Here is a 26,399-nt window from a genome sequence, read left to right as displayed (position 1 = left end):
CTGTAGTTTATCTGTTGATGCACCATTTTCCAGTCACCCCATCTCATTCATCGCTGGTCAGTAACCACAGGACTGCTGTTGACCATATATTATTTGGGACGTTAGACAGCGACGACATGATTGAGTGTGTGTGTGTGTGGGACTGGTACAAGTGTATAAGACACAGTGGTGTTGTTAGAGTTGGAGGTTGATAGTGGATCACCACCTAAAAAACATCTAACCGAAACTGACCATTGAGGTCTAGCAGAGATTGATCTCCACCAGATGGGCTATAATTTTTAACTATACACCACCAAAGTGGGTGCTTGTAATAAAGTGGCAGATGCAGCATGAAGACTCATTGTAATATTTGTTTAAGGGGATTGTTGGAAAGTTGGAGATCTGTTGGAGATATTGTGAGACTCATTTACGTCATTGGAGTCTACATTATTATTATAGCATAATGAACAAATTGTACACCTAAACATTTGTGAGTTTTTGTTTTTCTGAATAGTTTATTGGATATGATCCATGAAGGAAATGTGTCATTAACAAATGACTGACATGCAGAGTGGTCTGAGAGCAACCTTTTTGAAAAGGGTTCTTCTGTTGTTACAAACTTGACATTGTAACAATAGAAGAACCCCTTTTGGTGCCAGGTAGGACACATTCTCCATCAATCCGAGGAACCACTTCACCATTTATAGAACCGTTTAAGCAGACAATGGTTCTATATAGAACTGATGATTCTAAATACAAGCATTCCCTTTACTAATGAATCCTTGAAGAACTGTTTTTAAGCGTTCTACAGTTATATGTTCCTACTTCACCACACATACTACGATGAAACAGAAACAGTGTCAAGACAGAGGTTTACAAACAGTTGGCTCTGTTTTTATTGTTTATTACTCAAAACAGTGTATTAGCCGACATTTATGAGGTTCCTGATTGTTTTTCACCATCCACGTTTCGGTAAAAACTCCATGGTTGTGTGTCATTCTATAAAACTGAAAGGAGAGAGAAGCAGGCTTTTGAAGGGCACTGTGGCTTCTCTGGAGGAGGTGGATGGACCCTTCATTCTTCATTTGTTTGGCACCCCAGTTTTCATTCCCTTTTTTATTGGTCTCTATGATGGACATGAGTGCAGACACCCCTGTTCTTCACTCTAAAAGAAGAATTGTGTCTAAAAAAAAAAAAAAAGACAATAATAAAACCATTTCCAAAGCTAGACAGACTCTTGGGGCAGCAAAGTGGCTGCCTCAAAGCGGCTGGGACACAAAGTGGTACCCCCTGTCAAACGGCGCTGAACGAAGCTTTCAGACGCAGAACAAAAGCAAGTCTCCTGCTCTTTGTGTGGAAAAAAAGGGGAAATTGTTCTTTTGCGCTGACTCCTTGCGTCTCGACTGTTCTTTCTGTCCAGGTGAGAGGACGTTCAAGTGTGACCAGTGTGACGCCACGTTTAAGCGCAAGGACACACTGAACGTGCACATTCAGGTCGTACACGATGGACACAAAAAATACAAGTGTGACCTGTGCGAGAAAGCCTTCGTCACTCCCTCCGTACTCAAGAGCCACAAGAAGGTACTGTACATCCAAAGTGATATATGTAATATAAGAATTGTTATTAGCCAGGCATGCTTTCACAGGGAATTTATGCAATCGAGTATGTAATTAAATAAGTTTTATTTCTGAATTCAATTAAATAAAATTAATATACACAATGTAATGTAAATGTGTAGTACAGGTTTAGATGATTTGAATAGATAGCAGGAGATCCTTTGATTGTTCCAAACAGAAGTGGACTTTTTTGGAAATTAATCAGCATTTATTGCCACACCACAAGGACTGAACTAACCTATTACGACTAAACAGAAGTTAAGGAACTTCAGTTTCTTGATATTCCTGGGCTTTGTTACAGGTCTTAGCATTAAGATTAATTTAACATTTATTCATGTTTTTGTGAACTAGTGGTTAGCAATGACTGCTTTTTCTACTTGCTTGTAGGCCTTCTTCATTAGTCCATCAGTTAAGCTCAGTAATCATATGCATTCATTGGTTAGTAGGTCTGCTGTTGCTGCCCTTGCGTGGTCCCACACCCAGTATGGTTTCAGTTTTTACCCTTTAGCTTGTGATGAGTGTTTTGGATTCTTATCTCCAGCAGGCTTCATCTAAAACAACTGCCATTTCTGCTTAGTCTGTTTAAGTCTGTCTTTGTACTCCTTTACACTGATTGAATAGCCACAGCAGGTACAGTAATCCGGAACCCCACTGTAGCTTGGCTTCCTGTCATCTCTCGCTCCAGAGGAAAATACAGGCCGAATTCAGACCAAAAGGCATGCAGGACATTAGCTTTGCAGAGCTTTCAAAGTATAAGCCTGATCATGGAGATTAGGAGCACTCAGTTTTGACTGTATCTGATCTGATTTTAGATCAGATTGAAATTAAACCCTTTCTTGGAAACCGACTAAAGGCTCTGGAGGAGTATTGTTATTATAAGAAGCAGCATAAAGAATAGGCACGTATATAAAAGAATATTGTGGCTGTCAGAACAAAACCTTTGGTCTTTTTTTTTATTTTATTAACATAATTTGAAAATGCCTTCTACCTTGTATGTTATATAAATATTTAATGCAGAATGGACCAATAGAAATGGTCCAAAGGTACATGGAATAAAATCTTGTTACATTAACCTACTAACTTACATTGGACTGGACATTTTTAAAAAGTTTTTTCCTTGTCTGGTAGTTTTATTTATTTTTTTTAGATAGGAGGTTTTGTTATAGCGACAGTATTCTGGTAGCATTGATTAGACGGTGCTGTAGAGCTGCACACTATAGACAAAATATCATATTTTGATTATATTACATCATCTTATAATTTTGTCACATGCTTAGTCATATATTGAGTCATATATTACTTAGTAATATATTATGGATTGTTTTCCTTGTTCCCTTGTTTCCTTGTACCTTTCCTTGTTGGATTATCTAAATACTGTACATTGATTCATCAAACTAACTACCAAACACTCTTCTGGTCTTGTGAATATGCTAATCAAAATAATCATAATAATAAATGTTTTTTATTTCCTTATTATAACCTTCTGCAGTTATCAATATTGCAGTTACCAGTGGTGTAATAACAGCAGACAGACTATATATATTATGCAGTCCTACAGTATTTATTGCCTTTTTTAGCACAACACAACTACACACACTCGCAGCCATGCACAACCCAGTAAGCCGACTCGTTTCAAACACTGCATGTTAAGTTGTCCTAGTGCCCACGACCCTTACAGTGTTCTTTAAAATTCGCTAAGCTTAACTTTAACCCTGATTCTCACCTTAATTTCAGTAAACAAAAAATACTGTTTCCCTTTCAGTTTTGAAGCTTAGAGCTTTTGTTTAGAATAAGCTAATGAAACAAAACAAAAACACTCGCTATATTGGTAATGTAGCCCTCTTTTTTCCCTCTGGGTTTCCTACAAAGTCAGGGCTTTTTTGTCCTGAAAATGTATGAAGTTAATTAACCACCCACACACATAGAGGGGGAGAGGGAGAGAGTTGTCAGTGAGATAATATGTGTGCAGTATAATATTATCAGTTTGATTGAGCTGGTTATAAAGGGTCTAAATGTTTCTTTGACTGCATCACCTCTACTTCTCTTTCTCTTACAAACAGCTCTCCAAACAAACTGTACACACTGCATCTGGTGGACATGTGTATATGTTTGGATCTGTCCAGGAGACTGTTTAGGGAGATGGGTTTTTACTGGGAGGCAGATGGACTTGATGAATAATGAAATGTCAAGCTGACCCGCCACACTTGGCCTTTAAAAAAAGGGATGAAGTGAAGAGAGCTAGAAGGAAAAAAGGACAGTTTATTTGTTATTGGATAGATAAGAATATTGCTGTTGTTGGGGGTGGGTGGTGGGGGGGGGGGGGGGGGTGTTGGATGACGACTCATCTCTCCAAAAATTGTAACTTTACAGGAGATGGAAAAAAACTACTTTACTTTTAATGCAAGTCAGTGGAACCAGACTTTCTTCCAAGTCATTTTGGGCCACTTCTTTTAGTCCATTCCTCATGATATTTACATACAATGTGAAATCAGTGATGTAGAGCCTTATTGCTTAGGATTAGGGTTAGACTGATCCCATGTAGATGTATGTAATTCAAATGGAACATATTATATAAATATACTTATTTTTTTCTTTTTTTTTATAATATACATTTGTTGATAGAATGCTTTACACATATAAGAAATACAAATGCCACTTTTATTAAATAATAAAAATAAAAAATGTTCCAATTATATGTCAGCTGTTCTTATTTTCAGAAACTTGTTATATACAAAACTGATGTACAGGCCTTATAGAATGAAACTCTTCATATGTACAATACATATGATAAACATTACTATATGTAACTATACTTAAATATATATGATACATATGTCCTGACATTGTATGAAAACAAACCACTCTCTTTGTGTGTGTGACAATAGCTGGGTTGAGGGAAGCACAAGGGATGGAGGGAGGGAAGTGGAGATGGGGTGGAGGAGATAAGGAGTGGGAAAGGAACTGAGTGGATAAGGGGAGGAAGAGAAGAAAAAGAAACTGAAAAAATTGAGGGAGGGGAGGAAGGGTTGTACCCCTTTTTTTAGCTTTTATTCTTTACTCCCTCTCCCTCTCGCAGTCTTCTTTTGCATTGGTTCATACTGGAAGCAGGGCCTCTAATTTTGAACCATTTTCATCTAGTAGGCTCCACTACCTCGTGTTAATTCTAACACAACAGCGTGCAAGTATATACTGGTGGTGTATAAAGTTGATTTGATTTGCGTGTTTGTTTACCCACACAAATTTAGCCTGTTGTCTGTCTGTGGTGAATTAAGAAAGGCATGTATTTCTGCTTTTGTTTTGTTTTGGATGACAGCAAAAACACAAAGGCAGAGCAGCATGAAGTCAAAATTTTACACACTTCCCTTTTCACTTGTCATATTGGTAACTGTTATTTCTTCCAATCAACTAAAGGATGTTTAAAGATTTTTTTTTTCAATACTTCAAGTATTTGGGGAACAGCAGGAACTTCATGAATGATAAATAATTTATTGTAATCTATTAACAGTAATTCCTTAGTATATTACCTGTGTTAAGATTTGATTACCGCTTTTGAAACTTTTGAACTTGTAGAGTACTAGCATGATAAAAGTACTAGTTTATGCTTGTACCTATAACAGAATTGGTTGTATATGGATGAAAACAGTTAATTCAGTATTTTCAGAATGCTGAGCTACTGAACAGTAGTGTGTACTGGTTTGGGTTCCAATAAAAAAGTCACACTAGTACTATCCTCGACATCAGTGGTTGTGTTAGTGTCTTTTTTTCAGATGTCATTTCTGTTTTTCTGGCAGACACACACAGGAGAGAAGGAGAAAATTTGTCCGTACTGTGGTCAGAAATTTGCTAGCAACGGAACTCTGAGGGTGCATATCCGCAGCCACACAGGTCAGTAAACCCCGTCCAAGTGTATTTTTGTCCAAATTCTGGGTCTCATCACAGTATAGGGTACACCCAGACACTTGATTGATTTGTCCCATTGTTGACTGTATATTGGCACTGTCAAACAGTCAGATCTCCTTATTGTCAAGAGCAGTCAACTGTCAAGGAAGATTTTGACATCTGAAAATGTATTTCCTGCAAAGTGATGGGTGAATAAACCAGTAATTTGGATTTGCGTTCAAAAACAAGTAGATTCTTAAGGCCTAAAAACAGTCACGATGTGTGCACAATCAACCAACTTAATTTAGCAGGTTGAATCATAGTGCCCAGTCCAATTTTGTTGACTTTATGGAAGTATGGCTCCCCCAGAGGGACACACAGAATGCTGCTGCCCTGTGCAGTTCTCAATGTAGAAAGAGTGACAGAGGGCCTTTATAATAGGGAGCCAGACATTCCTGTGTGCTGCCATAACAACCTGCTTCAGCCCAGGCCACACACACACACACACACACACATGCATATGTGTGTGAACTCACGCACACTTCTTGCCTTTCCCATCCCCCACATTAAGTCGTGTCTTGAAATATCTTTATATAATGTCAACCATCTTATTCTCTCTGGCCATGTGTGTTAACAGGTTAATACAATGATATAATCTGATATTAAGTTATATTATGCTATTACCCTGTTATTCCACCAAGTGTCTGAGCAGTCTCACTTGGGGATGGGATGATGTGAATATTTCCTAAGTTGATGTCAGTTTCCAAAATGAACTTTGATGTTATCATAGTATGTTTGAACTGAAAATGGTTAAAAAAATCTAAAAACAGTATTGATGTTGAATTTAATTGTTGATTTTTAGTTTTTCAAACTTTGTTTTTGGTATATCACTTATCAAGATTATGATATTTTAGCTGATCATTAATTGGCATATAAATTGTTTTTAAATAAAAATGTTATTGTTTTCTTGATTATTTGGCACAAATTCCCTTGAAATAAGTATGAAAGTATCAGCGCAACCCACTTCTTACTGTTCAGACTATAACTATTTAAACCTGTTTTGCAGGAAGGTGGAGTAGTAGCTTATTTACCTCCCCTGTTACTTTCAAAATGACAATAATATGATTAAATATTATTAAAATTTGATATAGTATGACTAGCATTGGGTTTTATACCATGCCATGTAAATAAAACCAGGAACTGTTCCATTTCTACTCACAGCTAAGGATTTCCTACAAACTCTGCTCTTTTTTCACCATACAAATCGATCACAAACATCCTCATCAGAGGCTTAGAGTTGAAGAATAAGCTGTAGATGTACGTCACAGCTCCATCTTCTTTGATCTCCACCACATAGGATCGTGTTTATTCCTTCAGACTCACCTAATTCAGCTCAAGAAGGGCTTGGTCAATAGTTAGCATGCAAGGAAAAACAAGAAATGATTGAATGCAGGTGGACTACAGCCTGGAAAATACTGCTATGGACACATGGATGGACTTAGGGTTGGAGAAGGTCAAATCAAGCCATATCAAACAAAAAGAACAACTCATTTCCCCCTCTTACAATTGGAATTTATGAAAATATGGCAGTTCTCAGTTTTTATGAAGTCTCAAAGCGAGATGTGGTTTTAGGGAATGCTGTGATTCCACTCTCTGTGTTGTTAGTCTCCTGTCTGACCACTGTAGACAGAATTAATGAGCTATATCAGACACATTCTGGGCTTTTATGGGCCTAGAGGTCCTTTGTCTGTACACAGACTAACACAGCCCACCCATTAACTGCAGCCCTTCACACGAAGACACACTCTTTCACGCACACATAAATGCATATAAACATGTCTGCTGTAAAAATGACAAATGAGAATGACAACAAGATAAATCTGTGGATGTTCGTATGTAGCGTACATATAAGAATGTGTGTGTGCGTGTTTGTGTTTTTATTTGTAAGTGTTAGTGTATAGAGCCTCAAACAAACTGTGTTTGTACAGATAAACAAAGAGAGGGGTGTTGGGGAATGCGGTGGGAGGGGTGGGAGAGAAGGATGCACCTCAGGAGAAGAAAAGAGGAGAGTAAAAAGAAGGGAAAGGAGAGAAAGGAGCACTCTAAAAAGGCATCAAGCAACAAGACCTCTGACCCTTCATGCCTGTAAATCTGGCCCCTGTTTTTCTAGCCCAGGCTCCCTTTCACTTTTATTAGTGTTCCTCTCTCTCTCTCTCTCTCTCTCTCTCTCTCTCTCTCTTTCTCTTTCTCTCTCTGTCTCTTTCTCTCTCTCTCTCTCTCTCTCTCTTTCTCTTTCTCTCTCTGTCTCTTTCTCTCTCTCTCTCTCTCTCTGTCTCTCTCTCTCTCTGTCTCTTTCTCTCTCTCTGTCTCTCTCTCTCTCTGTCTCTTTCTCTCTCTCTTTCTCTCTCTCTCTCTCTGTCTCTCTCTCTGTCTCTTTCTCTCTCTCTTTCTTTCTCTCTCTCTCTCTGTCTCTCTCTCTGTCTCTTTCCTTCTCGCTCTCTCTCTTTCTCTCTCTCTCTCTTTCTCTTTCTCTCTGTCTCTTTCTCTCTCTCTCTCTCTCTCTCTGTCTCTCTCTGTCTCTTTCTCTCTCTCTTTCTCTCTCTCTCTCTCTGTCTCTCTCTCTCTGTCTCTTTCTCTCTCTTTCTTTCTCTCTCTCTCTCTGTCTCTCTCTCCGTCTCTTTCCTTCTCGCTCTCTCTCTTTCTCTCTCTCTCTCTTTCCCTCTCTCCCCCCCTCTCTTTCTCTCTCTTTCTCTCTCTCTCTCTGTCTCTTTCCTTCTCGCTCTCTCTGTTTCTCTCTCTCTCTCTTTCCCTCTCTCTCCCCCCTCTCTCTCTTTCTCTCTCCCCCCTCTCTTTCTCTCTCTCTCACTCTCTCTCTTTCCCTCTCTCCCCCCCTCTCCCTTATTCTCTCTCTTTCTCTCTCCCCCCTCTCTTCCTCTCTCTCTCTCTCTCTCTCTCTCTCTCTCTCTCTCTCTATCCCTCTCTCTCCCCCCCGCTCTTTCTCTCTCACTCTCTCTCTCTCTCTCTCTCTCTCTCTCTCCCCTCTCTTTCTCTCTCTCTTTCTCTCTCCCCTCCTCTCTCTCTTTCTCTTTCTCTCACTCTCTCTCACTCTCTCTCTCTCTCATATAGTGTTTCACCCACTATGTGTGTCAACCTAGTCTCCTTTTCTCCCTTTGGAACCCCAATAAATAATAAACTGTATAGGTTAAACAGATGCTGCACAAACCTCTACATGCAATGTTTAGGAGGATCTTACTCCACAAATGAGTGACTGAGCTTAGGAAGCTTTTAGAACTTTACTCGGGTCTGAAATTTTTATCCAAAACTGAATATAGGCCGAGAACATACTGCTTGAGGCTTGACCTAACCCAACCCAACCCAACCTCAGTACTGTAGCATGACAACAGACAGAATCCTAACAAAATTCTGTCTGAACTTCATTGCAAATTTTGTCTGAACCCAACCGTAGCCATGTAAATGTGCCTAGCCTCTAGACTGGGGTTCAGTTCCCCGCCTGGACAAGCGCCCTATGCCATACCAATAAGAGTTCTTGGGCAAGACTCCTAAAACTACCTTTGCCTACTTGTATAAAAATGCTTAAACTGTAAGTCACTCTGGATAAGAGTGTCTTCCAAATGCCATAAATGTACATGCCAAAAATTCTGTCCCAAGTTGAATGTCATCCAACAAACGTCTCATGTGTAAATCTGTAGACCAACAAAATTTTGCCTGTGGCCTGACCAAATTCTGCCCTGACCAGACTGGAGCCTGGCAAAATTCTCTCCCAGCTTGGTATTAGCCTGACAAAATTCACCCCAATCCAATTATTGAAAAACAAACTCGATAAAGACCCTGACTGTAACCCTACATATGTTTTTTTTTAAACCTAATTCAGCTTCTGAGGAAAAAATCTTTCTGATCCTGATTGCAGACCAAAAAAATTCTGTTTGAACCTGACTCTAGCCAAGACATAATCTTGTCCTAACCTCACTGTGTAACCCCCTGTCTTTAGCTAGACAAAATTCTGTCCCAACCTTGAGTGTAGCCCAACAGAAATCTCTCAACCTGACTAAATTCTGTTCCAGCCTGACAGGAGCCATGCAAAATTCTGTCCCAACTCAGCAAAATTCCTTGTTAAAGTGACTGCAGTCTGACTGAATTCTGTCCAAATCTGATTGTAGGCCAACAAAAGTCTGCCCAAACCCAGCCACCGCAACCTAACCAAGTTCTGCCCACAACACGAGGGACTTGCAGTGTGACAGATTATAAACTGTATAAGGTGGTAAAAATAGAGAGGAAGAAAAAATGAAGGTATAAAAACTAGACAGTATTGCAGACCTAAAAACTTTGAAAATGAGAGATACACAAGGATAAACCTAAATCTGAAAGTTGAGTCTGACTTGAGCCCAACAAAGATTTAAGAAACCATGTCCAAACCTGATAGAACCTGATATGAATAGTGGGGTCCCGTAGTTTTTGGACATATTTCAACATCTAGAAGCTTTAGCATTGTGTGGTGGTGTGGTTCTTATCTGAAGGACATTGGTACTCAGGAAGTCAGTAAAGGATTAACGAGTAACACCATAGTGTTCTTCCTGAGCTCCCCTGCTGAAAGTGGTGAAGTCCAGTGCTGACAGACCTAAAGAATTAATCCTTGAGTGTGTGTTTGATCAGCCTGCAGAGGAGTAGACTATAAACAGTGTTTGTTTCTTTAGTAAACACTCCCTCTAAAAGCTTAAAGCTAGGCTTATTCTTAAACCTGACTTCTTTGACTTATAGACACTCACCAATCTCTTCCTAAGCCCAGCTAAAGCTTTAATTGCAGGAAGATGCATCCTAAAGAGGTAACATGCTAAAAACTCGCTGAACGTTCGGTATCATGTACTTTAATAAGAACTCCATCTATGAGTGGACAAGTAAACCTGTTGGTAGTGACCATGTTTAATTAGACAAACTGCCTTTATTTAATTAATCTTATCAAAGTGGGGAAAAATCAGTTTAGAAATGCCATGGTTTTTGTCTTTGTTCTAAAGTGGTTCTTATTGCTGTAGCTTTAGCTTGAATAAAATGTTTACACAGTTGTCCTCTTACTCCGAATTTATCAGCTAAGACTGATGTTTGGAGTTGAAGTTGGCTTTTTTAGTTTTGTAAATGCAACAAGTAGTCAACAATGAACACAATTAATCATCACTTTCTCACCTCAAGTTGTTAAGTAATCTCCAGTAGGCTACTTTATGTGGTTTCTGACACTGTAGGGCATATTGTTGTCTATAAAAATGCAGAATCAAAAGAAAAACATTAACATCAAATCAGTGTCTTGACTGATCAATTGTTTATGAGGTACAAACTAGGGCTGAAAGATGAATCATTTTTATATTGAAACCGCAATTTAAGTGCGTCCTGCTATGATGTTTGGTTTGGAGACTGTGGCTCTGTCTAAAAGACAGGAGGCTGAGCTGGAGGTGGCGGAGATGAAGATGCTGAGATTTTCGTTGGGAGTGACAAGGCTGGACAAGATTAGAAATGAGCAGATCAGAGGGACAGTGAAGGTGGAGCAGTTTGGAGATAAAGCCAGAGAGGCCTGGTTGAGATGGTTTGGACATGTGTTGAGGAGGAATAGTGGATATATTGGGCAAAGAATGTTGGAGATGGAGCTGCCGGGTAGAAGGAGAAGAGGTAGACCTCAGAGAAGGTTTATGGATGTAGTGAAGGTGGACATGGAGATAGTTGGTGTAAAAGTAGAGGAGGCAGTGGATAGGGCAAGATGGAGGCAGATGATCCGCTGTGGCGACCCCTAAAAGGAACAGCCGAAAGAAGAAGAAGAAGATATTGAAATCGCAATTTAAGACAATTTCCAAATTGCAAGAGCTGCATGTTTTTTTTATAATTTTAGCCCACACTTTTAAAAAATACAGTTCTTCATGGTTCTTAAAAAGATGGTTTAGTGAAGACAGTCATTCTGTATACAAACATGAACACTCAAACCCATTTACATGCATAATAAGATCTTTGCATGGTGAAATGGTTCTTCATATTGCAGAACAGAATGTGTTGTATGAGGTTCTGTATAGCATCAAAAAGGTTTCTGGTACTGTTTGTTTGTTGCTTGTTGATGACAAGCTTATCAAAACTCTTTTCAGAAAGTTTCTACAGAGAACCATATACAATACGTTGTCTGTCAGTCTGAACAACCATTTCACCACTCCTTATGGTTCTACATAGAACCATTATTTTTACTAAAGAACCCTTGAAGAACCAATGTGTACATTAGGAAAAACCTTTGAAATTTTACAGCTGCCCGTAGATGAGTTAGACCAATCAGAGGCAACCAAACCTCCATGTGTTGTGACATCACAACCACAACAAAATGGATCACATACAAAAATGTGGATGTTCTAGTCTTAATGGCCCAAAAAAAAAAAAAAAAAAAAAAAAAAAAAAAAAAGAAAATATATATATATATATATATATATATATATATATATATATATATATATAAACACACACACACACATATGTGCATATATATATATATATATATATATATATATATATATATATATATATATAGATAGATAGATAGATAGATAGATATATATATAGATAGATAGATATAGATATATAGATATATATAGATATTTTCCAGAAATTGTTTAGCCGTAGTAAAAAGGGGAAAACCTGCTTAACAGCTGGTCAGGTGAATGTTGTTGTTTAAGGTTGTTTGTATAAGTCGTAGTCATATTCACATTAGTGTATCAATAAATGTATATATTTTTGTGTATCTATCATGAGGACAGACACCAGACGCAGTATTTCCTATTTTGACATTGATGTTCCCCTGTATGTGAAGAAAAACTCATTTTAGCCACTGCGTCATGGGCTGTACATGACTGTCACTGTATAAATGGTGGAGTAGGCTTTGGTTTAACAGATCCCAGAGCAGAGAGGATTTATTCACGATCACCTTGCCCATGTGCCAGCGGCCTGCCATGACTGTTCTTTTAGTCCAAAGTGTTGATGAAGTCATTCTTAGGCGCCACTAAGGATTGAGCTTGTTAAGACGGTCATTTGTTCTGCTAGAGTCAATCACTCTTTTTTGCTGTGGACTCTTTTGCCAGTGCTGTTCCCAGAATCTGTTTAATAGGCAGGTTCCCAAACCCAGATCCTGCAGGGCCACATCATTGCACTGCTTAGTTTTCACTGCTCTAATGCATCTGAAAGGAATCCAGCATTTTCAACCTAAAGCTAAACGTGCACTGTGTTATTATTAGCCTGATTTAACCACCTTTTGCACCTTTCAACAAATACTCTCGTTCAGAAGCAAATTTCCAGCTCGATTGATGATGCTGATGATCTGGTGATGTGATACAGGAAAGTAGTCCATCCATTAGCCCTCTGTTCTAGCTCCCAGGTGATTAACATTTTGAGCTGTTAAAATAAAAAGAAAAAAATCAAAAGCTTTTAGACAGATGACCTAACTGAATGATTAAGTGACTTAGACAGCAACTAATGAGGGAGCTAAGCAAAGGAATATATATGTGTATTAGCAAAGGAATATATATGTGTGTTGATAGAGGAGTTGCTTCTTAAGTTCTGCAGAAATGCATCTTTTCACAAATAACAGCAATTTAACAATTTCATGCCACCTGCCAGTTTGTAGTAGAATGCTTCTTCAGTTTTTGCTGCAGAATAGAACGATATCTGCATTTCCCAACTCCATATTTATCCATAGTTTGGATCTTTTCTGCGTGCCTTGTGTGTACGTGGAAGCACAAACAAGTCCCATTTCAGCAATGCACATGACAACAGTAAGTTTGAGATTTGAAGCTTATTTGTAGCCCAAACCCATTATGTGTGGGGATCTATCTCTGCCTGATCATCTAGTGTACATGCCCTTACCACAAAAAGACAAGAACACGAGAGGGAGTGTGTTGTCGTGAAATAGCATCATGACAATAATACTATATTCACGACCTCGAGTGTTCTATTGCTTTTATGCAACAGTTAAATAAAGTAAGAAATTAATAAACTGAGCCGTGAACGTGGCATTTAATATGTTTTAATGTTAACAGTTCCTTCCGCCAAATTATAGTTCCTTAACAGGCAGCTCTTTTTATTTTTGCCATGTTGGAGTAACAAACTCCAATCACTCTGCACAGTATGCTGTAAGCCTCGCCTTCTGAAGTATAGACTGAGCCATAAAACTGCCGCAATATCAAGTTTAGCTCAGTTTTGTCAATTTTGCCAGATCAGTATTAATTTTGTTTTGTTCCAGCCTGTCTGTGAAGACCAAATGCAACTGTATCCATTTGCTGTTTGTGTAAGAAAGTAAGAAGTAAAAACGTTCAAATGGCTTGAGCATCTCCTACAGCTGTCAAAGTCGTTGCTTAGCAACGGCGTCTCAGCAGAGTGACATGGCGTTTGTGAAAAACCCATGATGTTATGTCAAAATAACAGCCTGATTAGAAGGCTTCTCATTCAGTCAGCTTGCATGGCTGGAACTAACTGTTGTATGATCTTCTGCATATTGCAGAATTTTTTGGGCTACTGTTTTCTAGCATCCCAACACTATATTAATATATTAGCCCTTTTCCCTCTCTGTGGTTAACCAAGTATCCGATTTTGAACTCTTACAGATACTCGAATATCAAAATTAATCAGAATGCATATTCCTGGTCAATTCCAGAACGGTACTTGATGTCTTACCCTACCATATAATTTAAATCAGACTGGCTTGAGAATACTTTCTGATGGACCTGATTTGGCCTTATTTGATGATCCTGACAAGAAATGCTTATATGAAACTAAAGGTATAATAAAGGTATTTATTTCTGTTTATTCATAAAAATGTAGCAACTGCTCAGTGGCTTTGAGTAAATTAAGCCATATAGAGGCCACAGATTATGTTGCTAGAGTATTCATTTAACTAATGAATTGCATCAGGTATGCTGAAGCAGGAAAGGCACTGTGCTGTGCAGAGCTGTGGTCAGACAGGAAAGCTTTAGAACCTTGCTTTAAGCTGTGGTAGAACTGTTCTTGGATCAGCCTCGAACAGCAGCATATTTAGACAGTGAAATATGGAGTGTGATGGAAAGGAGCAAGAGGAGGTTAGAATGTTTAAGGAGCCAAACTGGGGATGGGTGTTCCCCTTTTAATGCCCGTTCAGACACATCTGAGACAGTGTGAATGAATGTTTCGTTTGTCAGCCGGGGTCCAACACTATGTCATAGGGCAGGTGTGTATGTGTTTGTGTATACTTCTCCTTAAGCAGTAGGACATAGGAACAGGACTGTGTGTGTGTGTTCGTGTTAAACTCGCAAAAAGTAAGTTTAAGTGTGTCCTCGTCAATGTGTGATGTAGTGTGCTAAAAGGCTAAGTAGGAGGACCTGAAGGAAACACAGGATGCAGACACTGAAAATGACATCATAGGCCATGCCATGGCTGGGAAGAGACCCAGGTTTAGGTGTTTAGCCGGATTTGCATTTACATTTCTCTAAAAATAAGACTAAAAGGCCTCTTGTAAGACAGAGATGTGTAGTGTGAGTGTACATACTAGGGCTGTCGCAATACAAGATGCCGATTGAACACTGAGAAATACACAAATGGTCACTTGTAACTTAATTTACTTAATTTACATCTTTCATTTTCAAGTTGATTTATTTCATTTTAGGGTGTGTAATTCATTTTACTAATGTGAAAGTGTTCAAATGTTAAATGAATTAACCATTTCTGCTGTAAAATAAATAAAATAGTGACTTGCAATGAATTGCAATTATGTACACAATGTAATAAGATTTATTGTGATTATTTTATTATGAACCTGAACCTGAAATTAATGTGAACGCAACTTAAGCATGGAAACAGGGTGAACGCAGTTTAGTTTTGTTCACTGATTTCCAGTGAAAGTAACCGTGGTGGCATGTTCTAGCTGCTCCATGATTGTAGCCTCTCACTGTCACACTGCTGTGTTAAAGCTGCATGGGTAGGATAAATTGTTAGAACACCAGCTCTGTTGCTGTTCCGGTGTCTCCATATTCAGCGATATCTTACTCCTTTCTTTCACTAACTTTCAGCACTGTGAGCAACACCCCTACCAACTTTGCTCAGGTAACCAGCCCACATCGAGCTGGACCTTCGCTTTAAATCTGTGTGTGATGTCAATACCTGACGTCCTGACGTGGTCCGAAACACTCCCGCCAAATCTGATCCAACAGCTCTGTCTTTAGAATGAATGTTTCAGGCTTTACAGAGACATTTATCAACACCATATTTTAGCAAATTATCTTGACTCAGAGGTGTAAATTCTTTCTGTTTTGACGAAGAAATCTTACATATTGCAGCTTTGTCTTGTTTTGATAGTACTTATAGCTTTCCACTAAGTTATTGCTTTTGTTAGTTTGCTGCTTGTTGATTTATCCATAGATCTCCTACCTGCTAAGATGCCGAAGGTTTACTTTAAAAGCTATGTTTATCATTGCAACACACAGCGCAGAGGCACGCTGGACTATAGCCTGTGCTGCTGTGGGTCGATTGAAAGGTCAAACTAGAAACATGCTTTAAAGAGTCATGGTGTTAATTTATCACATTAAATTTGATGCCTTTAGTAGCTCCACAAAATAAACATTGCCTCATTCAGTGTGTGCTGAAGGGAAGGTTAACAGTGAGTTGACCTAAAACTTTAATCACACTGTGTTTAAGTAAATGGGTTTTAGCTAGAGAAGGCACAATACCACTTTTTCACGTTGTGATTCTGATGTTGTTACGTCAACTATTGGTCAAATCCGATATATGCACTGATATTTTTTCTTTAAAAGGACTAAGCTTTAAAATGATCTGTTTTTCATAGAAGCACTTCACTTAAAATGAGCATCTAAAAGTAGGCCATCAAACGGAAACTTCTCCAACACTCTGCTACCCTACAGGAAGTACTACACAGCTAACAACAGCACATCACACAGTGTGAGTGAGTGCAATTTCAGGATAGATTTAGTCAGGATTGGATCACTTTTTTCCCTCCGATATCTAGCATTTCTGCAGAAATCGCCTCCATACCGAGACCTGGTATTGGATTGGTGTTATCTCTCATTATTGTTTATACTTATTGTTGTTATTTAATTAAAGAATTAGTCCTGATAATTAAGTATGTAATACTGTGATAAGTATTGCTACACTGTTTTGACACTGTGAAGTACTAGTACATAAACTGTTTACATTACCTGTGTGTGTGTGTGTGTGTGTGTGTGTGTCTGAGAGATCCCTTTGTGTAGCTGGTAGAAATACATAAGTAAAATTATTTCAGCTCAATTTCTCATTAGACACAGTGTCCCTAAAACTAGCTGTATAAGCTTACTGTCTTGCTTGGGTTAAGGGGGAATTACACTGATTACTCTGAGTTATCACTATTTTACCATTATGAACATTATATATAAAACTTAGAAGACACACATAGATATTGGACTTTACTAACCTTGGATAGTAAATAAAGTATATTGGTAATGTAGACATCGGGACCCCTGGATCCTAAAACCACCACTATAAAAAAAATGTTAAAAAGCCCTCAGAGTTGTTAAGCTACAAAGAACCATTTGACATGTAAGATACCAAATACTATATTTCAGATTATGGACACTTTCTTTTCTCTGACAAATGGTTTATGCAACAGTTAAATCCTAACAGGCAAAGACATGGATTGGACACAATGATATTGAATGTCAGGACTGCAGTCTTGAAAGAGCACTTTATAACATCCATATGAGATACTGTATCAATATGAAATACAATAGTACAGTAAAGAAAGTTCTACATATGTGTTCAGTTTGGCTTAGATACAGAGAGGATGCGTGTGTGTGAGGGAGAGAAAGCTCAACCATGTGTCTTTCTCTGTGTGGGTTGTGTACATGTGCACGCATGTCCGATACTGTGTGCATGTATGTGTGTCTGGTTATGGATAATTCCTCTGGATGTCCTCTCTGTAGGAGTCTGTCCCCTCACAGTAGTTTTGTGTGTGCTGTAGTGTTCAGACATGGGACATACTGTCTCTTACAGAGGGTCAGCATCAACATCTGCACATCTGAATCCTGAAATGTCATCCTTCTTGCTCATGTGTGTGGTATTCTTGTATGGACTCATCATTTCTGAGCTGGAATTTGGAAAGTCATACGCAAGTAGTAGACTAGATGTGAACTGTGGTTATTCATGACCCCCAAGCTTTTCTATTGTATGCAGTTGCACATTTAGTTGTGCTCTTTATTTAGTTGTCGGTGTTATCTGTGTGACCCATATGTGTCTATGTGAGGACAGCTGTGATGAGCTTTTGGAAGGTCTTTGTAGAAACACTGGGATCTCAGAGTGTTTTGTGTGTGTGTGTGTGTGTGTGTGTGTGTGTGTGTGTAAAAGAAAACTCATCAGCTCCTCATAGATCAGGTACTATTTGGGTGGTGGATCATTCTCAGCACTGCAGCAACACTGACATGGTGGTGATGGTGTGTTGGTGTGTGTTGTGCTGGTATGAGTGGATTTACACAAGCCCTTCATCTCAAACGGTCACATTTGTGCTTGGTGCTTTTTGCAAATATTTTTTTTTCAATAATCCACCTGCATAGAAAGGGGAAATATAAAGAAAGTAAGTAGGAAAAAATGGTGTTAAAGCATTATTTAATATTTAGAGAAAATGTGACTCCTTATAAAACATGCAAGTCCTGGTTTACCACCAAAAATGTTAGATATGAGATAATCAGATAAGCAATGATTTCATCTTTGAGAGATAGCATTCTTGCTTCAGATGTGAAAAAATCCACAGTTTTTGATCATCGTAAGAAGACATCTCAGCGCTACGGGTCTGAAAGGATGTGCAGTTGTAAAGAAGCCCTTACTGGGAAAAAGGAATAGTCAAAAAAAAAGAAGAACATTTCTGAATCTAACAAAGAAGCTGTTGGACTGTCCAACCAAAAAACAAGACCTCAGCATAATTGAATATGTTTAAGACTACTTGGATCATGAAAAGCAGAAGTGAATAAGTGAAGGATGGCCTATAAGTTTTGTACAGTACTGTATGTACCTAGCAATACGTTGATCTGTGTAGCTTTTACCAGCATCGCGGACTCATTTTACTACTATATGTTAGGCTTTACTGGCTGCTTCAAGTACAAAGCTGGTGTAATTCATGTGTGATTAGACTATGAGGTTGCAGATCACTGACAATAAAATCATCAAATAAGTGAAACGTTAAGGCAGTTTTATGAAAGCCTGCTGGTCAGTTAGTAGGTCAAATAGATATTGTGCATCACCCTGAGTGATAAAAGCCACAGTTTATCTGCTAAAACATTAATATTATGCCAGTTCTTCATCCTACCCCCTCGCTCTTTCTCTGTGTGTAGACAGAAAAGTATGTATAGATCTTTTCTATGTCTGGCTGAAGAGGAAGAAGCCAAGACTAAATCCCTGATGGACAAGGCTAATGTATATCAGACTGCAGCCATAGAGCTACAAAGCTCTGCGCATAACCCCAATGAAATGCTCAGCGGGCAAAGCATGCGACGGGGACAGCCATCTGTGCACCAGACACACACACACACACACGCTAGAGGGGTGCCAAATGAATCGATTGGCTGGCTGGGGCATTGGGGGCCGCTAGGGACGGCTGGGGCTAAAGGTAGACTGTGGAGACACCCAGGGGTCACACACACATGGTGTCCCCTTACAGAGCATGTTAAATCAATTAGCCTCTCTTTTTCTTTACGCGCACACAGCTACACACATCAGCTATCACACAGGCTAATCCCTTAGTGGCTGCGTTAAATCAAAATAACAATAAGATGAAAATCCCATCATAACGGCATCTGGCTGAAACTGTCACACTTCAGTTTGGCTGAGTTAAATTGACTGTGTATTAAATTGGAATATGTTGTACTTTGAGACCGGTGCCTGGAGCCTTGCCTGATTCTCAGTTACACATGGCCTAAGCTGTTAAGAGTTTGCATCAGTGCTCAGAGACAGGAAAGCCAGCAGTACAAATTAGCTATGTATATCCAAGCAGTAGAGCTTCAAATAGTCTAATGTAGCTTCAGTATTGTAGCACTGTTAGTCAATCCTAAGACCATCTGCTCCTAGCAAGACTGTGGGCTCTTTTTGGCTTAGCCTAATGCAGCTTTACAAGCTTTATAAAACTGCAAGTCTCCTTCACAGTCCCAGAATTCACTTCTGCACTTTGCCTCAATTGAATTGCCTCTCTAATGTGTTCCACAGAGCTGTTCTGGTACGAAATACAAGCTTCAACCTGATACACCACTTGTTACACAAAGGACAGCTTCTCTCTGATGTTCTCACAGCACATCTGGGGTTTAGATTGGCTTGTTTGTCAATAATCTGCCCTTGAAAGGATGGAGCAAGAATTCTGGAATGGCGGAAGGTTCAGGATAGAACTTGACCAAGGCCTGCTAAAACAACTCTTTACCAACCTCAGTTTTTTGCCTTTCTTCCACTACACAAGTCCTCAGCTGCATGACTGTACAGGGACTTCATTGTATTTTACACTTCATAGGCCTCATTTTCAAAGGGAGACAGGTCTGGTTTGTATGTAAGTCAGTCTAGAACCTGCACTGTTTACACAACCATGCTGTTATAACACTTGCAATTGTGGCTTGGTGTTGTCATGTTGGAATAAGCATGGATATGGAATAGATGTTGGAGGCAGCAGAGGTTGTTCCAAAAGGTTAGTGTATACACACATACACGCCATAACATGACATACCCAGGCTTTTGAACTTTACGCTGGTAACAGTTCAGGTGTTCCCTTTCTTCTTTGAGAAACACGACTTTGATTATTTCCATAAACAGGCTGAAAGGTTGACTCGTCAGACTACTGTGCATTCCAATGTACCTCAGTCCATTTAAGATGGGCTCGAGCCCAGAGAAGTAAGCTGCGTCTTGGAACCTTGCTGACAAATGGCTTATGCTGGGCATAGTCTTAACTTAAATTTGTAACTTGCATTTAAGACAGTTTTTGCCTGTGTGATGTCTATCTTGGAATCATGCCAGTTTTTAATGCTGTGCTGTCTTAGTGATTGAAGGCTATGGGGAGTTAGTTGTGGTTTGTGGCCTTGCCCTTTGCACAGAGAGATTTCTTCAGATGCTCTGAATGTTTTGATGATGTAGTGCACTGTAAAGGGTGAAATACCTGATTTGCTCATTGAGGAACACTGGGCCTCATTCACCAATATCTTCCTAAGTTTTTTCTTAAATTTGATCTTGAGAAAAGTCCTAAGAAAAAGTGTAGGTCGGATTTGTTCTGCAGCCTTAAACCATAGAATTGTTTGCACTTTCTTGTTCTTTGGATTCTGTTCTTGCCTGAGAACAAAGTCCAAATAAGAAAACTGCAGAAGTGAGTTTTAAGAAGAAATTTCTTCTTAAGAACATTCGGTGAATGAGGCTTGTTGTTCTTAAACTTCTGGATTGGTTATCACTGTTTCATTTTGAGAGCTGGAAATGGTGGGGAAGTGGAGTAGTTCGGTGCAGTGATGTTTTCAATGATATTTAAGTTCTTACTGTTGACACAGACCTGCTTCTGCTGATATTGGGGGATCCTGATAAGGACAGAATACCATATTGTGATTGCTATTGGCAAACCACAGTGGTGAGCACTATATGTGACATGAAAGACTGGCCTGCATTATTTTTGACTAAATTATTTTTGATTATTTGGTGATGTGAATGCCTTGGTTCATCAAAACACCCACAAAAACCCATCAGAGAATCTGACAAAGCCATGTTGTACATAACCAACAGCTCTTTTTTGTAATTAAAAGAAAATACAGGCAAATGTTGTAATAATGATTAACAAACAGTACATTGTGTGGCACTAATTGAAATCTTATGCATTTAGTTAGTATGAATCTTTTATCTTTTAATTACAGAGATAAAAAAAGCAGTGAAACATTTTCTGATTATTAAAAGATCATATCCTATATTTATGCTAGGGCAGAGCTAGTAAATGAAAAAAAAATGTGTTCCAGGTTTTTTAGTTGCTGGGGGTCCATTTTGCTGTAGCTACACTGTCAATTTAAGAATAGATATATGATCACATTCCACACAACTGACACTGAAGTATCTATATCAAAACGGCACTGAACTGAATTTAATTGAGTTGGAGATGAAACCATCAAAGTAATGTGAGAGGCGGAATGAGAGCTGCTGGGTTAAACTAACGCCATCATGTGTAGCTGGTAATTTCACCACAGATTTGCCTTGAGAGCAATCTTCAGCTTAATGAGGATCTTACCCTGTTAACTCCCCCGAAGCCGAGCTAATTAACCTTATTACTCACAGGGAAAAAAAACACATTTTCCAACAATCTCTCACTTTATCTAATTAAACAACATGTTTTTCTGTCCAACAATTAGTCCCTTAAGAGGTTACACTAACAACGTGAATTAGAAATTAGATTGTTGTGTAGTCAGCAACGCACACATATGCGGAGCAGTTGGCATCTCTCTAAAGGCTGCATCTTATTAAGTTATGCTTTGCCATTTCGTGTTTCCTTGAGGATCTGTCCCACTTGCCAGACACATTACTTATTCCAAAGGGAGCCATTCTCCATCCAGCAAAGCCTTATTTCATTAGCCCAGAAAGAGCTGAAATTAGAATAAGGCTTTGTTTCATGGGCCTAGGTTCCTGTCCGCTTCCCAGTGGTGACTGATACAGCCAGCGGAACAGAGGCCTGCGCAAGACAGAGATTTTCCGTCTTTCCCAAAAGCAGCAGAGTGATTCATTCCGTGCGTGCCGCAACTGCATGTACATCCAGCACATACTGGACACAGTTTCAGGAATACTTTCACACAAGCATGCAAAAAAATTAATAATAAAATCCAGCTATACAAGCTAATCTCATTTTGAGTTGTGTTTAACAACTGAAGGTTGCCAGGTTTTTTTTTTTTTTTTTTAACCACAGTGGCAATACATAGTCATGCTAACTGGCCTCTATTGCCTTTCAAATGAAACTGGCCACATGAGCATTTGTGTGTGAAATGCTAACATTGGCATATTTGTGTGGAGCATTTTACTTAGAAACAGAATTTTATGTTCTGAAGCCGATTTTATTCACGTTTCTGCTGTGACCCCTACAGATTCGTATGTCCTTATAGCCTTTTGTACATGGGATAGTCAGCAAAAAGCCATGCTTTACCTAACCAGCAGCTCCTCTCTTTGTAATGAAAAGAAAATTGTTGAGTGCATGAGCATGCCTGTGGTATCTTTTTGACCCATGTGAGGTTTTTGCCGATGCAAAAGTCATTTTTCAAGTTCAAGTTTCTGTTAATTAGGCATTACTCCAGACATAGTCACTAGCATCCGTAAGCAAACGAGCAAAATGATAAGTCCTTGATGATTTGTGAGGTGCCTGAGCTGAGTTAGCTCACAGTACAGGCCTTCAGACCTCTAATCAGAGCTGCGTTTTGCTATCTGCTACCCAAATCAGCTTAACCTAAAACAGATCCACGTGTCCACCCCTTCTGTGATTGACAGCTTGTCATTCTCTGTTTGCAGCTCCATTGAGTGTGGTGAGATAGCATCTCCCAGTCAGAGCAGCAGGACTTTGATGTGCAATGGGGAGTGGCCTGGGTGACCCCGCCCACTGTGGGTCAGCCTAGATAGAGATCAGGACGATAGAGGAAAGGGTTAGATTAGCAGTGCTGGCTCTATACAGAACTCGATTATATATGTGTTTATATGCAATGTACTCAAAATATTGGCGAAAGAGAGAAGTATATTGAAAACTGAAGCACATATTCTTTAATTAATCAACAAACTGAGAGCATATCTGCTGTACATTCTGGACAAATGTCATTGTTTTACTCACCTAAATTAATGTTTTGCGGAGAGATATGTGTGTTTGTTTACTTTGACGTAAAAACTGCTAAAATAATGGGCACCCACCACTATCAGCCACCTCACTTCCGATCGAAGATTGCCTGGGTTTCCTGTAACTCGTCTTTCTGCTTAAAACAGCGTATTGTGTTTACAGTGAGATTAAGTCCACTGTGGACACCTTTACTCTGTATAACATTAGTTACCATACCCAAAAACTTTTCACCTCAGTTTGACGGAAAACAACTAATAGAGACAAATATTCATACAAATGGAAATAGTGTTGTGTGTTGCTGTGATTTTGTGTATGCAGAACTACAACACTGTTAGCGATACTTAAATATTGTTTTCAGAAGTGATTTTTTGTAAGAATAACAAATATTGTTTAAATGCCCTACTAAGACGGGAGCTTCTGAGTTTGAATTTCCTTACAGATATTGGCAAAGAGGGGAATGGGAATTTCGCACTATGCCAAAGCTGCTGAAACTGGAGGGCGGACGATTTTGGGGGGCATTATGTGTGCTGTTTGTTAATGACCTGAACATGTTATTGTGACAACACAGACTTTGTGACATCATGATTAATTTAGTTCCCATGTATGGATTAAATGGACTGTAGACAGAACATGTTTTAAAACTTTTTGAAATGGTGTTTACATCAAACTTTCATTTCCAAAAAGCAAGAGACATTCAATTTTCTGTATTCTGGGTCTTTTAATTTCACTTCCCTTCCATAACTTAACTGTGCCTCAGTGCCTCACACCATGACTGTCCATTTTCAGCAGTATAGCCACAGAGCACACATACTGTAGTGAACACTACACTACAGTGCTCCTTTCTGTTTTCAGTTATTCAGCAGTAGTTGAAGATATTAAGTGCATTACAGTTTGCAGAAGCACCAGTTAAAAGGCCCTGGGCGGTTGGATGTGTGTCTAAGCAGAGTGCCAACAGAAAATTGCCACATATTTTCAGCTCTGAAATTAAATTCCACTTGCATGACTGTTGTACTATTTTAGAATGTGGCATTTATACTTTACAACTTTTCTGCAAAAAATGCAAAGGATTCTGATGCATATCATTATTGTGAACATGTCTTCAAGTGTCATGATGTTATATTTGTGCCTTAGATTTTGCCATTCTCATATGCATCAAGTCCTCTCAGCTCATGTCTTGGCTCTTATTAGATCCACTCCTGTCTGTGGGCTGACTGTCTGTGGGCTGTCTGTTGGCTTGACAACTGTATTTAAACAAGGTGTGCTCCAGTGTGGTGATGATCATGATTATGTGTGTGTGTTTAGGTGAACGCCCTTATCAGTGCCCTTACTGTGACAAGGCCTTCAGCAAGAATGATGGGTTGAAGATGCACATCCGTACACACACTCGGGTAAGACCGAACAGTTCCGTCCACTTTCTCCCTCCCTTACACGCCCACAAATGCATAAACATCTGACCAACTGATATTCCTGATGAGCTGACCGACACATATGGACATTCTTTCCCATGCACATATCTGCACACATGCACACTCATAGCGGATGAATATTTCTTTACTTCTCTGTCTGTTCATCTGTCTCTCTGTCTGTGCTTGAGTGGTTCTGTTCATGTTTGGGTAAAGCATGGGTTTGCCTGAATGAATATGTTTTCTCTGTCCTCTTGCCTTCCCATACCACCTTTAACTAACACCTTTATGTGTGTGTGTGTGTGTGTGTGTGTGTGTGTGTGTGTGTGTCTCTGTATTTGCAGTCTATGCAAAGATTTGGGCATCCCTGGTCACATCACGTTTTGTTGATTTACTGGGTAAAAATAAATTAACAACAACAAAGGGCTGCACATTTTAATTCACAATAACGGGTTATTTGCTGATTTTAACATATTGGGAAAACATAAAACATATAATGTGGCCTGTGCAAAAGCTGTGGCACATTTATATTTTTCCACTCTATTGAAATATACACTACTCACAAAAAGTTAGGGATTTTTGGCTTTCGGGTGAAATTTATGGAAAATGTAAAAAGTTTACGCTACAGTGATATTATATCATGAAAGTAGGGCATTTAAGTAGAAGCATGCAATGGTGATTTCCTCATCTCAAGCAATTTATTGAAACAAAAGCCAACAAAAGTGGTGGGTATACCCCAACAAAAAATGTCAATGTCTCAATTACATTTACATTTACATTTACAGCATTTAGCAGACGCTCTTATCCAGAGCGACTTACAAGAACTTACATTACATTACATTACAATAACTTGTCATGTGCCCTCGAGTATCAATTACAGCTTGACAACGACGTCTCATGCCGTTCACAAGTTGACTCATTGTCTGCTGAGGCGTGGCATCCCACTCTTCTTGCAGGGCGGCCCTCAGATCATTGAGGTTCTGGGGTACAGAGTTATGAGCCTCTACATGGGGACTCAGCTGATCCTATAGGTTTTCTATGGGATTCAGGTCTGGAGAAAGTGCAGGCCACTCCATTTGAGGTACCCCAGTCTCCAGCAGCCGTTCCCTAATGATGCGACCTCGATGAGCTGAAGCATTGTCGTCCATGAAGATGAAATTAGGCCTGTGTTGTTCATGCAGAGGCACAATGACTGGATTAATGATGTTATTCATTAGTATGGGCCACTGGGTCACTGTACCGTTCACAAAGTGTAGGGCAGTTCTGTATTGACTAGACACACCTGCCCAAACTAACACCACCACCTTGCCCTGTTAGAGAACAGCAAGTTGTGCAAAAAGTACTGAAACATTGAACAGTTGGACATTCAAAAGTTTAGAGAAGGTCACATTAAGTTCACCTGTAAAGGTTCGAGTGCATTTTAGGTTCATCCTGAAATTTCACCCGAAAGCCAAATATCCCTAATTTTTTGTGAGTAGTGTATAACCAGAAATTGTGCATTAAAAATTGTGTAGAAATTTAATTGAGTTCTCTGTAGAGGATGTGCTTTCTTACTTTCATTTAGAAAATCAACAAAACATGTAAGCTTGTCTCTTATTATAAGGGAGCTATTAAGAGGGGCAATATGTTTATATATTGGTTAGGGCTGTCAAATTCACAGCATGGGAGTA

The 26,399-nt window shown here is 39.1% G+C and overlaps 1 protein-coding gene across 2 annotated transcripts in view; it reads left to right on the top strand.

Moving 5' to 3' along the window:
* The window catches only part of prdm5 (PR domain containing 5), a 76,135-nt gene that overhangs the window by 22,404 nt on the left and 27,332 nt on the right, over nucleotides 1-26,399 (top strand). For both annotated transcript variants that reach the window (XM_037541069.1, XM_017711460.2), the window contains exons 12-14: nucleotides 1,400-1,560; nucleotides 5,388-5,481; nucleotides 24,629-24,714. In XM_037541069.1, the coding sequence (XP_037396966.1) occupies nucleotides 1,400-1,560; nucleotides 5,388-5,481; nucleotides 24,629-24,714 (341 nt within the window). The remainder of the gene's footprint in view (nucleotides 1-1,399; nucleotides 1,561-5,387; nucleotides 5,482-24,628; nucleotides 24,715-26,399) is intronic.

This window comes from Pygocentrus nattereri, chromosome 9 (genome assembly GCF_015220715.1).
Source record: "Pygocentrus nattereri isolate fPygNat1 chromosome 9, fPygNat1.pri, whole genome shotgun sequence".
In the NCBI taxonomy this organism is placed as follows: Eukaryota; Metazoa; Chordata; class Actinopteri; order Characiformes; family Serrasalmidae; genus Pygocentrus; species Pygocentrus nattereri.
This window is presented reverse-complemented; position numbering and strand designations above follow the sequence as displayed.